The 14,331-nt window shown below is 38.7% G+C and overlaps 1 protein-coding gene across 2 annotated transcripts in view; it reads left to right on the top strand.

Moving 5' to 3' along the window:
• The window catches only part of SEPTIN8 (septin 8), a 40,398-nt gene extending 34,354 nt beyond the window's left edge, over positions 1 to 6,044 (top strand). For both annotated transcript variants that reach the window (XM_043981465.1, XM_043981464.1), the window contains exon 10: positions 4,723 to 6,044. In XM_043981465.1, coding sequence (XP_043837400.1) covers positions 4,723 to 4,846 — 124 coding nt within the window. In that variant the 3' untranslated portion in view covers positions 4,847 to 6,044. The remainder of the gene's footprint in view (positions 1 to 4,722) is intronic.
• The last annotated feature ends 8,287 nt before the right edge of the window (positions 6,045 to 14,331 follow it).

The raw sequence follows: 14,331 nt of genomic DNA, 5'->3' as shown, positions 1-14,331 counted from the left end.
GTAGTCTGTGTGGTAGCTTATGATCAGGCCCTTTGGGAAAGGCCCATGATACCTGCTTCCTGCATTTGACCTTGCCACCCTTCCTTTTTAGTGCATACACCTATTAAATTTAAAAAAACATCTGGGAAGTGTTTACTATATGTAGGGTTCTCAAGATGCTGTCACATGTTTCCATCCACAAATAAGGTCTCCCAGAAAATGTTTTGCCAGCACAGTTGTAAGACTTCTACATCCTTTCTGTTTATTCTCCTGGCAGGTTCATTCACAACCTGAGTATTAATTTTGCATGATTCTTCCTGGCACTCTTGCCTTTGGGTTTCATAGTACATGTCCTGAATGTCAGAGAAGACTCAATTGCAAGATTCATTAAAGGTTAGATAGCAGGTGTTGGGAATAAATGCTCTGTCATGTCATGGTGGAAAGGTATGCTGTAGAGGGATTATAGATGGACTATGAGCACTTCCTGATCCCTGTAGGCTCAGAACATCTGGTTCTCAGCATGAAACCTAAGGCTTGGCAGCACAGCAGCCCCTTGAGTTTGGTTACAAAATTTGGTCTCCTATGTTAATTTGGTTTCAGTTAGAATTTATGAAGCTGGCAAATCAACCTGGATTACACTGTTTGATGATGGTGACCAATTCCATATAATGCAAAATCCAATAGAGGTTCCCCTTCTCTGCCTGATGATTTGTCTTGGCCAGTTTGGGTATTCCCAAGTATGACTGTTACTTACACACTGGACATTTTGCCATCAGACCTGTAGTCTGTAAGTAAGAAATGCCTCAGCAAGAAGCAAAAACAGCTAGGAAATTAACAAAAGGATTCAGTTATAAATGAATACCCCCTACCCCCACCCTAGTGTGTATTTCCCTGGTCAAACCATCCAAGGAGGGTATCAAGAGTTCCAGAAAATGAGGCCATTCAAGAGAATGGAAGACATTGTCAGGCCAAAGAGTACAACATTTAATACGCTCCACTCTTTCCTTTTGTGGGGATACTGTTTGAGGGCACCAAAAGGGCAGGAAAAGTCACTCCCAAAGCTGAGTTTTAAGCCCATTATATTAAAATGTAGACAATTCATCCAAAGAACCATTTAGATGCCGAGCCAAGCCATGGAACTTTCTAAGTAGGAAGACATTTTGACTGAGCCTTTTCATCCTCCTTGAGCAGATGTATTGGGATATTGGCCTTAAATCAAGAGGGCCAGAGATATATCGGCCTAGACTACAATATCACTTTCATTGCCTAGATAGTTATGGAAGAGTGATTTGTTCAGCAACTTCACAGTAATGTTCTGTGTGAGACTGAAATGGGCAGGGGAGGGTAGGCTCTGATCCCAAACAGTAATACTGAAGTCACAAGTGTTTTTTTATCTCTACAGAGTCTCTAATGGAGATGGTTGGAGACCAAAGCATGTTTGATGAGTAATGATTTGAGATAATCAGTTTTAAAAAGAGGAAATGAAAGAATTGTTAGTTTTCTCTGCCAAGCTGTGAGATATCTAGATAGACAGACAGACAGACAGATAGATAGATGTTTGTCTATTTATCTGTCTATTTTGCAGCCAGGCAGGGGAAAAATATATATGTAAATTTATTTTTACTTTTATATATTTATGTAAATTTACATAAATAAATACATGCCATATATACATATATCTGTATAACACTTACAAATATATATGTGCATGTATATATGTATATGTGCCTTGAATTGCTTAATAATGAATCATTTCAGATAACATTTCATCACATTTAAAATTTATACAAAGTGACTGCTTCAGTAATGAACTGTGTCATTCAGTAGAAAGAACACTGGACTGGCCATTGGGAGACATGGGTTTTTTATTTTCTGTCCCTGCTACTGATTGTCCATAAAATGGCTGGTCACTTCCCCTCTTTGGGTTCAGTTTCCTCAACTATAAAAAAGTGTTAAACCTGATCATTTCTAAAGGTGCAGTCCAGCTCTAACATTCCAGATTCATTAACTAAGTGTATGCATTGATATAGAAGTTGTTTTCTTAAAAACAGTGAAGTAAAACTAAAGAAAAGCACCACACTGACCTTACAGCCAGACCAACTGAAAAAAATTGTGATGCATTTACATTTGACTGTACAAACCTATAAAACCAGGGAGCAAGGAGGAAAAAGAGAGAGGGTATTTGGGCAATCCTAGAGTACATACTTCCTACAAATAGGGCACAATGAATGGTAACTCCTTGCATGCCAGTTCCTTGGGTACAATTAAATTATGATCTCTTCCAGGTACTACTGTGGCTCCTGGTTCAGATATTCAAGAGTTTACATGTGCGAAAGGACAGAATTTAATAATAGCCAATAACTTTTTACTAGCCTCTGAACATTTGGTTGAAATTCATTCACTACTTAAACAAAGATGAAAATATCACTGGCTAGAGAGAACAAGTAAATACTGATGCTTCAGAATTAAATACTTAGAAAGGCAACTGGGTTTTATGGAAAAAAGAGAAAAAATACAGTATTCCTTTCCTTTGGGTAAATGCATGCTACATGCTACTCTTTTCAAATCCTGCCAATGCAGTTAATCTTTCCTTTAATAATGCCTCTTTATGTTGCTGGCTAGAACAATTGTTATAAGCAAAGTAATCTGTAACCATCAAGGAACAGTACACGATTAATGACAAAGGCAAATATTCATAAAAACTTGTTTTTGTTTTTGTAAGAGTGGATGCATAATTCCCTTGTTCATAATGTACAACCTTGCCTTGGTGACAAAGAGAGGACATAAATCACTGTTGAGCAAGTGATACGGTTCACTGTATCTATCCATAGTGATTTGGTCCCATTTGAACAAATTGAACAAGGTATTTAAGGTTTGATTTCTTAGGTCTCTTTCAGTTCTCACTCTTGGAATCATTGGGACCTTCTCTTTTTTTTTTTTTTTTTTTTTTGCGGGGCAATTGGGGTTAAGTGACTTGACCAGGGTCACACAGCTAGTAAGTGTTAAGTGTCTGAGGCTGGATTTGAACTCAGGTACTCCTGAATCCAGGGCCAGTGCTCTATCCACTGCGCCATCTAGCTGCCCCCAGGACCTTCTCTTTAAAGTGTTTCTATAGCCATCTAGTTTAGATTATGGAAACAGATAGGACAAAAAGGGTTGGTGAGGCCTCAAAAGGCCATGAGCTGTCACCCCAAAGAGACCTTCAAAATCTGGATAAAAAAAGCTACATAAGAAGGCCATTCATTCATTGCCTTTAGGAATAGCTGGCTGTGGTCATTCTGTTCTACATGGGCTTTTGTTTGCTCTAGCTTCACGTTCAAATTTCCTCATAAGAAAACACTAAGCAAAAGGTATATAATAATGACAGTAATACCTGGTGACCCATATATGTAACATTTTTAAGGTGTGCAAAGCTCCTTTTTTTTTTCCTGAGGCAATTGGGGTTAATTGACTTGCCCAGGGTCACACTGCTAGTAAGTACCAAGTATCTGAGGCTGGATTTGAACTCAGGTCCTCCTGATTCCAGGACCTACACTCTTTCCACTGTGCCACCTATCTGCCCCCTCAAAGTTCCTTCTTTACATACAGTTCATTTGATGTTCCCAACAATCCTGTGATTATGTTTTCCCCATTTCACAGATGAGGAATCAGGGCTCAGAGAGGTTTGAGTGACTAGAGGACCTCTCAGGGTCTCTTGGGGGCAGGTAAATGGTATTTTCGGTGGATTTATTGGCCTCTGTATAAATGACCAACTTTGACAATAGCCATTTCCCTAGATATAACTTTCTAGTTTGTTTCAGGGTAAAAGAGTTTTCTTTTGATTTCTCCATCCTATATTACATAGATGCTCAGACTGAAGAATTCAGAATTGCATCAAAACTGGAAGTTAACAGATTTAGTTTCTTCCCTGGGGTAGGAATCCTGCCCCTTGTGGCAATAATAAAAGAAGGTCCTCGTAAAACAGGGGCAGGAAGCCTAACTGAAAAGTTAAATATACATGTGGTACCAGGCAAAAAGCCTTTTTAGCTGCTGATCTATAAGGAATTAGAGCAGCCATGACTCAAGCTCTGCCATCTTACTTTCAGAAAGTAAATGTGTACCCGCATCACCAGGGGTTTCATGTGGGTGCTGGACATGTCTGATTTTAGGACAGCAGCTTCATCTTTAACAAAAAAAGCAATTAATCTTCCATTTTAAGCACATTCATCTCCAAAATCAATAAAATGGCCATCAGCCTTATGTGCATATTTCATCTTAACACATTCATCATGAGGGAATCTAACAGTGTCAGAATCGATTTCTCTTTCCTGTTTTGTAACTCCCACAGTCACATCCCTGGGGGTAGGAAAATGAATCTAGGAATTAAATTCCAATCCTAACCCCATGTCAGACAATGCCCTGCTCTGAATGAGACAAGTCTCTCAACCACAGCTTTCCTTGATCTAAGATGAACTTTTGATGATCAAGAGAGAAACAAAGACCCAAGCACATGGTATAATAGCAAAGGAGCTGTTTTAATCCTGTAGTCTGACCACCTATCCCCTTGGAAGAGGAGCAGTCTATAGCAAGGAGTATAAACTTAGGCTGAATTTTCCTGAAGCATCAGCACTTTTGTAGAATGAGCACTTTCAAGGATACAAAGGAGGCTTGCATGCCATTGGGGGGGTGATAGTCATAGAGCAACTGTCGGAGAAGCTGGTCTGGGGTGATTTTGATTGCTACCTGTGCTTTCTACCTTTCCAGCTCTAAGGGGATGATCACAAAGTCCAACGTGGAGCCCTTAAAGTACAGTAGCTGGTGGCAAGCCATACAGTGCTGCTGCAACTGCCTGGTCAAGAATCCGACGGGGCAGGAACGATTCCTCTGAGGCAGCTCATTTAGTAGACGGGGACAGTTGGATAGCACCATAACCTGGAACTGGAGTGAAGAGATTTTTTTTTCTAAAAAAGCAAAGAAAAAAAAATTAGAACATCAGCAAACTCTTTACTTTAAATATATTCATCAACCCAAAGTACAAACTAGTTCAGATTCGCATCAGGGAAATTCAGGGGTTGCCCAGCCCCCATTACAAAGGGCGACAACACCACAATGTCCAACTCAGTGGAGTACAAATCATTCAAATACAGTTAAAGAATCCCTGCTTTCTAACAAGCTTATAACCTCACAATCCCGAAATGCGAGATTGCTGAATAGCAATGGGAACTTCCAAGCTAAAAGAAAAGTTATGTATGTCAGTTTCACATGACAAGAAACTTCTTAGCTTGGTGGTCACCCTTTCCCCAAAAGAAATTGCTCCTGGTGACTTCTTATCATTCATCATCACATCATGGGCTTTTTCTGTTCTATTCATGTTACATAATTTTGCCTTACTAACAAATCATTTCCCTAAGGAAGACTATCATTCCCCTTACAACAAAACACAATAAAACAAAACCACTACCTTTTTATTTTAAGTGCCAGATCAATATGGTCTAATGCCTGAATAAAGGTCAAACATATGGGTGAGTAAAAAGACAGCTGAGAGAATGTGTGTGTAAATTATAGCAATCTGATAGCTTTTTATGTACAGTATTATTAGAATGGAAAAGTAGAAATATTTTTGCAGTGTGTATTTTAAAAATGAGAGGAAAATTGATCATTATAGTGCCGTCTAAAATATTTGTAAAGTTAATTTAATCATCTTTTAAAAGTGGGATTCTGGTTGAATAATATTTTAAATATTGGTATATTTAAGGTCTATTTTCCACTGTTGCATTCTTCATAAGACATGCAGATAGTTTAATTCATGTGCAGACAGACCCTTTGTGTGCATCTGTGCTTTGTCCTCTTACTTGGGAAATAGCTGCTTAAACCCAAACAAACAAGCCAAGAACTGCCCAAATTCCCTTGCTTATAGGGAATAAGAAGTCCACCAGTATCGCTGTAAAAAGATCCTAGAGCAGATTGCCTAAGATGACCTGCATTCTCAGCAGCTCTGTAGGAGTACAGTGATGATACATAGTAAACATCATCACGGGTGGTATTACCTGTAAAGAGATGAAAATAAAAAAGACAAATTCCTACCAGGGGATGTGGTGGTTTGTTTTTTTTTTTCCTTTTAAAACCATGTGCAAAGGGAGCCTAATTGTCTTAACATATCTAGATTTGTTTTCTTCTTTCCTCTGCCCCTACCTAGTCATCCTTTAACTCTCTTGAAAGGAAAAAACAGAATTGGTCTTGGTTAATGGGTAGATCTACCCATTGACAGACACGCAATCCCTCAACTATATGCAGTGTCAGATTTCTTCTTTGTACCAAATCAGAATTCTGAATAGAGGTGTGGTCACTCATGCCAAGACTCCAACCCTGCCTTTTCTTTCAGGAAACAGAGGTTTTCAAAATTTGGCTGTACCATCTCCTTTAAAGTTATGGGATTCCTCCAGTAGATGTTAAATTATCTTGACTTTTCCATGATTGTCTTCATAGTTTTATAAGGTCACAGTTTAGAACTGGAGGGGATCAGAGGTGATGTAGTCCAATCCCTTCATTTTACAGGTGAGGAAACAAAGCACACAGACATTAAGTGGCCTGTCCAAAGTCAAGAGAATAGTAAGTATGAGAACCAAGATCCAAATCTAGGTCCTCTAACTCCATGTGTGGAGATGTGGGAAGTGCAGGAGCACAGCAGAGACAGCTGGAAGGCAAAAGAGCACTGATTCTTGAGAGAAAGGGGACCCTGGGTTTCCAATTTCCTTCCCCTAGATTTTACTCAGGGCAGCAGGGATCCTGATAGGCCAATATCTGTACCCTCTTAACATAAGGAGGCTAAGGACGACTAGCATACTTCAAATCCCTGTATTTTCTGGGACCAAAAAAGACTTCTCCTGCCCCCTAGTCTGAAACCTATGGTGGAATAACCAGGACAAGAACCCCAGAACCTGAGAGTTTTGTCACTCTGAACAAGCAGAACTTACTAGAGGGCTAATGGTAGCTGAGTCTCACAGCAGTCGACTAGAATTTCAGCCAGGGGTTAAAAACCATATTTGCTTATTGACCTTTCTGGAAATGATGCCCTACCTCTCTGCTCCCCTCCTTCCTGGTACATAGTTTAGTCCAGCAGGTAAAATTACCTGCTTCCTTCCCTCCACCCCAACTCCCAAAGGACTTGAAGTAGCTTTTCCATATTTTTTTCTCATTTCATTTATTCTTGTTTCTAATATTAAAAGTACCGAGGATACTTGCCTTCAGGTGCCAAAATTATTTATTAAGAGCTCAAAATTTTATGTTAATATAGTGGTATATACCACCTGGTGTTGACATTTCATAGCAAAAAGGACTAACCAAGATGGCAGAGTAGCAGAAAGAAGTATAGCTGAATTCTCCCACACAACTCTTCCAAAAGATATAAAAAACACACCAGACAGAGACCTGACTGGGGAGAAGAATCAAAGTGAATAATTTCAGGGTGGCTAGGTGGTGCAGTGGATAAAGCACCAGCCCTGGATTCAGGAGTACCTGAGTTCAAATCCGGCCTCAGACACCTGACACTTACTAGCTGTGTGACCCTGGGCAAGTCACTTAACCCCCATTGCCCCGCAAAACAAAAACAAAGTGAATAATTTTCCCAGCCCAGTTCAATACAGAAATAAAAAGAGGTCTAAGGATACTGATGTAGCATCTAGCCAGGAGCAATCCCCACAAAGCTTTCCACTATAGGGACCAAATGAGGGAATTTCCTGTGGTTGTTCACCAGGGCAAGAAAAGGTCCTAGACTCACACATAGGGAACTAACTTTGTTTAGGGAGCAGAAACAATTGACAACTGGCAACTCTCACTCACCACCCATTGCCAGGTCACAGATCCAGTGCAGGACTGAAGGGAGGACCTGTGCTTGTAGAAGGTATGGAAGGAGTATCTATGTTCCTAGGCTGTGTGCTAAGCAAGGAGCAAGTATAGAAGAAAACACCAGCCCAGACTCCAGGAGTAGGATCTGAATTCCAGGTCCCAGCCTGTAGTGGAATAACCAGGGCAGGAATCCCAGAATAAAGGGGAACTTGAAGTTCTGTTACTCTGAGCAAGCAAAATTTTCTAGTTGGCCAATAATGGCTGAGTCTAGTAGCAATCTAATGGGGGTAATTCCACAGTTTCTCAGATCACTAACTTGTAGAGCTCAGACCAGGAGAGCAGCACTCAGACTTTGCCCTGCCTCAGACCACTTTTAGAGCACTTAAAACTTACAGGTCTTCAGCCTGAGCTATTCCTAAAATTGTGGAATAACATAGCATTCATTGTTCCTAGAAAGCAGTAGTAGGACCAAAAAGAACACAAGCATGAACTAGACATTCTCTCTAGAAATGTACATTGGCTTAAAAAGAAAGCCCTAAGTTCAGAAATAGGGTAGAAGAATGATCAAATAAAATGGAATCCCATCATAAAGAGTAATTATGGTTACACTGACACTCAACCCACAATCCCCCCAAAAAGAGAATGAGTCCAAAACAGCTATAAAGAAGAGCCTCAAAGGAAAACACAGTTTGGATACTAGTTTAGTTAGAATTCTTGAAAGAAAGGAAGCAAGAGCTTACAAAAAAAAATAATATAAATGAGAGCACTGAAGTAAAAAAAATTGCAAAAGAAAGGAGCCCTATGAAATAAAAGATTGTTAAGAGAATAAACAGTTTGACAAAAGAAGTACCAAACTTTACCAAGGCAATAGACTGCCTGAAAATTGGGTGACCAAATAGAAGTTAATGACTTCATGAGATAGCAAAAATATTAAAACAAGGTCAAAAGACTGAAAGACAAAAAAAAACCCCAATGTTATGTAGTATAAGGAAAAACAACTGCTCTGGAAAACATTGAGGAGAAAAAATTTAAGAATAATTGTACTGTATAGAATAAATTAAAGCTGAGACCAAACAAAACAAAAACAAAAACAAAAGCTAGACATATTTCAAGAAAGTTGCCTAGATTTCTTAGAACCTAAGGATAAAGTGAAAATAAAAACAACTCACTTCCTTGAAGAAAATCCTAAATAAAACTGTAACATTAGAGCCAAAATCCAAAACTTCCAGGCTAAAGGGGGAAAAAAGACAGCAAATGGTCAGAAAAAAAAAAAAAGAATTCGAATGGGGCAGCTACGTGGTGCAGTGGATAAAGCACCGGCCCTGGATTCAGGAGGATCTGAGTTCAAATCTGGTCTCAGACACTTGACACTTACTAGATGTGTGGCCTTGGGCAAGTCACTTAATCCTCATTGCCCTGCCCCCCCCCAAAAGAATTCAAGTACTGAAGAGCCACTCTAAGGGTCACATAAGATTTAGTAGCCACAACTACCATAAAGGAGCCAAGAGATTAGATTATGATATTCCAGAAGGCAAAAAATATAAGCTTACTACCAGGAATAATGTACCCAGCAAAACTGAATATAATCCCAAATGGTAGGGAGCAGGAGAGGAGGAAGAGGTGTGTGTGGTGGAAATGGATCTTTGTGAAATAGAGGAATTCCAAGCATTTTTGATGAAAAGACAAGAGCTATATAGAAACTTTGAAATAAAAACACAGGAGTCAAGAGAAACATAAAAACATAAACAAACATGAACAATCATTAGGAACTTAACAAGGACAAACTGTTTACATTCTAATATAGGGAAATGACACATGTCCTCTCAGAACCCCATTATCAGGCATTATAGAGGAAGTTGAATGACAGAAGGCCTGGGGGGTGGTTTTATTATATTTGGATGATCTTGAAGAAAGGGAGGAGAAGAGGAATGCAGGGAAGGTAGTAACAAGAAGAATGAGGGAAATTATCTCATATAATAAATATGTGCTGTAGAAGACCATATAAAAAGGAAGGGGGTGGGGGGGGAGCAAGTGCCACTTGAATTTCACTTTCATCTGCACTGGCAAAAGAAGGAAAGAATACATAAACACACAGTTGAGTTCAGAAATACATGTCACTCAAAAGGAAAACAGGAAGAAAAGGAGAAGGAAGAGGGAGTAGAATAAAAGGAAGGGGGGCGGCTAGGTGGCGCAGTGGATAAAGCATCGGCCCTGGAGTCAGGAGTACCTGAGTTCAAATCTGGCCTCAGACACTTGACACTTACTAGCTGTGTGACCCTGGGCAAGTCACTTAACCCCCATTCCCCCCCCCCCAGCAAAAACAAAAACAAAAACAAAACAAAAAGAATAAAAGGAAGGGTAGATTAAGTAAATTAAGGACTAATTAAGTAAAACAAACTAAGGAGGATGGACCATAAAGGAGTTGAAAAGAAAGGATGAGAACTTGCTATTGGGCTCTAGGTAAACAAGAAAAGGGTCAGGGGAGCAGGAAGTAGATTGCATCAAACCTAGAGCACTAGTGCTGAACAGCTCCTTTTTCACCACACTCTTCATTATAAAGTGGGGATAGGAGAAAAAGAATAAGAGCATAGCATTGAAAACAATACCCTGTCTCTTCCCATTAGAATGTAAATTCTATGAAAGCAGGGACTTTGGGGGGACTTTTCTGTGTAGGTCCAGCCCTTTGTATAGTGCCTAGTACATAGTAAGTGCTTCACAACAATACACAGTTAATAATGGAATAATAATAATGGAATAAAATCACCTATAAAATGGAAGAGGATAGTAGTATGGCTTAGAAAGCTAAATCCAACATGTTTACAAAAAATGCATTTGAAACAGAAAAATGAACACAGTTAAAATAAGGGGCTAGAGAAAAATCTATGGGGCAGCTAGGTGGCGCAGTGGATAGAGCACCGGCCCTGGATTCAGGAGTACCTGAGTTCAAATCTGGCCTCAGACACTTAACACTTACTAGCTGTGTGACCCTGGGCAAGTCACTTAACCCCAATTGCCTCACTAAAAAAAAAAAAAAAAGAAAAGAGAAAAATCTATGCTACAGCTGAAGTAAAAAAACCCAACAAGGGTAGCAATCATGATCTCAAAGCAATAGGAAATATAATAGATAATCAAGGAATGAATAGATTATCAAGGAAAATAGATAATATAGATATTAATAATCAAGGAAATTATATTTTGCTAAAAGATGCCATAGACAATGAATATCAATATTAAATTTATATGAACTATAGCATAGCATCTGAAAACTTAATAGAAAAACTAAATGAGTTACAGGAAGAAATAGTAAAACTAAATTTAGTAGAGGGCCTTAATTTACCCTCCACAGACCAAGATAATTTTTTTAAAAGGCATTATGCTTATTTGGAATCTGAATTCTAGTCCTTTTTTTTGGTTCAATTTTTTTTTTTCAGTTCCAAATTCTCTAACTCCCTTCTTCCCTTCTGCTGAGAAGGCAAGAAAAACAAAACTCATTACAAATATGTACAGTCATTCAAAACAAATTCCATTATTATCCATATCCAAAAAGAAAGAAAGAAAGTATGCTTTCATTTGGACTCTGAGACTATTTGCTCTGAAGGTAAATAGCATGTTTCATCATGAATCCTTGGTTATTGTGTTGATCAAAGAGTTACCAAGTCTTTCAACATTGATTAGCTTCACAATATTGCTATTATTGTATAAATTGTTCTCGTGGTTTTACTCATTTCACTTTGCATAGGTTTATACAAGTCTTCCCAGGCTTTTCTGAAACCCTCTCCATTTTTTACAGCACAATAGGATTCCATCATGTTCATGATATAACATGTTCAGTCATTCTCCAATTGATGTGCATCCCCTTAATTTCCAATTCTTTGCCACTACAAAAAGATCTGCTATAAATATTTTTTGTACATATGGATCCTTTTCCTCTTTCTTTGATCTATTTAGGGTATAGACCTAGTAATGGAATCACTGGGCCAAAGGGTATGCACAGTTTAGTAGCTTTTTGGGCTTGGTTCTGTAACAATTGGAATGACGCCACCTGCTGGAGAAGTACTGTAGGAAAACTCCACCATGAGGAGAAGGTGTCTGAGGGCAAGCCATGTGGTCAGGTCCTTGGTGTCCGGAAGTAACATTTGCTCATGGGTACTGTCTATCAAAACTACCAGCCAATCAACTTGAGGAGCCTCCCATTTCTTTTAATTTAGATGCATTGGTTTTATTTGTGCAAAAACCTTAGTTTTACATAATCAAAATTATCCTTTTTACCTTCTGTGAACCTCTCCATCTTTTGTTTGGTCATGAACTCTTCCCCAGTTCATAGATCTAACCAATTTCTTTGGTGCTCCACTAATTTTCTTATAATATTGCCTTTTATGTCTAAATCAAGCACCCCTTTTGAGCTTATATTAGACCAAGATAGATATAACCAAAACATAAAAATGTTAAAGACCTTAACAGAATTTTAGAAGACTTAAATATGCTAGATCATTGAAATTACTGAATGAGAATTGAAAGTAGCATGCATACTTCTCGGCTCTGCATGCCAACTTCACAAAAACTGAACGTATGTTTGGTCAAAAATAACTTTGCAAATAAATGCAGAATGAGCAGAAATATTAAATGTATCTTTTATTGACTACAATGCAATAGAATAATATTCAATGAAGGGCTCCTGAAGAAATTATTTAAAATTAATTGGATACTGACAATCCAAAAGAATGGGTGGATCAAAGGACAAATCATAGAAACAATAATTTCATGAAAGATGACAAAACAAGATACCTTTCAGTCCATAAACATTAAGAGCAAACAATGTGCCGGGCACTGTGTTAAATGCTGGGGGATACACATGTGAAAAAGAAAGTCCCTGCCCTCAAGGAATTTACAACCTAATTGTAAGGAAGGGGGAAATCAAGGTACAGAGGGAAGCCAAAAGGATGGGGAGGGAGAGGTATCTGGTAACATGTTGGAAGTCTACAGCCAGGTGGAAAATGAAGAGATGGCTGGCCTTGGGGCTCTTTTTTTTTTTTTCAGGGCAATGAGGGTTAAGTGACTTGCCCAGGGTGACACAGCTAGTAAGTGTCAAGTGTCTGAGGCCGGATTTGAACTCAAGTCCTCCTGAATCCAAGGTCGGTGCTTTATCCACTGTGCCACTTAGCTGCCCCTCTTGGGACCCTTCTTAAATGGAGGGCTGGGGATTAGGTCTCTACCCCTCAAGTCCCCACACCATCACCACACATCATCATCCCACACCAACCTCTCCCTTTCTTTCATGCGGCTGGACAGAATTTGTCTGCTGCTTATTGTGGGTTGTGGATTTGAATGGGCAGAATCCAAACTGAGCTTAAGTGGGATTTGAACCCAGGTTTCCCTGACACCAAGTCTGGCACTCTATCCACTAAGCAACATTGCCCAAGAGCTTTAAGAAAGCTTTCATACATATGGTGCAGTGAAATATCACTGAATTTTAAATCCAAGGATGTGTATTTGAAACAATGTTTGCAAACTTTTAGGATATATAATAAACCCAAACAAGTCACAAGTATTTATGTTTATGAAAACCAAAAGGAAAAGACAGGGAAATTCTATTTAAAATAACTACAGAATGTGTAAAATACTTGGGAGTTTAACTGCCAGGACACATCCAGTAACTATATACAGACCAAATCATTTATTACACAAATAAAGGCAAACCTAAATAATTGCTGTAATATTAATTGTTCATTGGTAGACAGAAATATAATAAAAATAATACTACCTCAATTAACTTATTTATTCAGTGCCATACCCAATCAAACTACCAAAGGGTTACCTTATAGAGCTGTAAAAATAATAAAACTCATCTGGAAGAACAAAAAATAAAGCATCTCAAAGGAATTAATGAGAAAAAGTAGGAAGGAAGGTTATTTAGCAGATTTCAAGCTATAATACAAATCAGTAATCATCAAAATAGTTTGATACTGGTTAAGCAAGGGATTGATCAATGGAATGTATTAGTCACACAGATTAGTTATACAGAAGCAAATGAGTATGGTAGCCTAGTGTTTGATAATACCAAAGATCCCAGTCATTGAGGTAAGAACTCATTATTTGATTTAAAAAAAAAAAACTGGGGCAGCTAGGTGGCTCAGGGGATAAAACACCAGCCCTGGATTCAGGAGGACCTGAGTTCAAATCCGGCCTTGAACACTTGACACTTACTAGCTGTGTGACCCTGGAGAAGTCACTTAACCCCCATTGTCTGACAAAACAAAACAACAACAACAACAACAACAAAACAACTTCTGGGAAAACTGGAAAGCAATTTGGCAAGCATGAGATTTAAACCAATATCTAACATTACATGCCAAGATAAGTTATAAATGAGGAACATAAGGAGTGATATAAACAAATTAGAAGAGCAAGGAAGAAATTGCCTGTTAGATCTATGAATAGGTTTATGAACAAATAGGGCATAGAGATGACCACAGAGGTAAAATAGACCATTTTTTTTTTTTGCAGGGCAAAGGGGGTTAAGTGACTTGC

This window comes from Dromiciops gliroides, chromosome 2, assembly GCF_019393635.1.
Source record: "Dromiciops gliroides isolate mDroGli1 chromosome 2, mDroGli1.pri, whole genome shotgun sequence".
Lineage (NCBI taxonomy): Eukaryota > Metazoa > Chordata > Mammalia > Microbiotheria > Microbiotheriidae > Dromiciops > Dromiciops gliroides.
The sequence above is the reverse complement of the archived record's forward strand: the minus strand, read 5'-3'. Positions and strand labels throughout refer to the sequence as shown.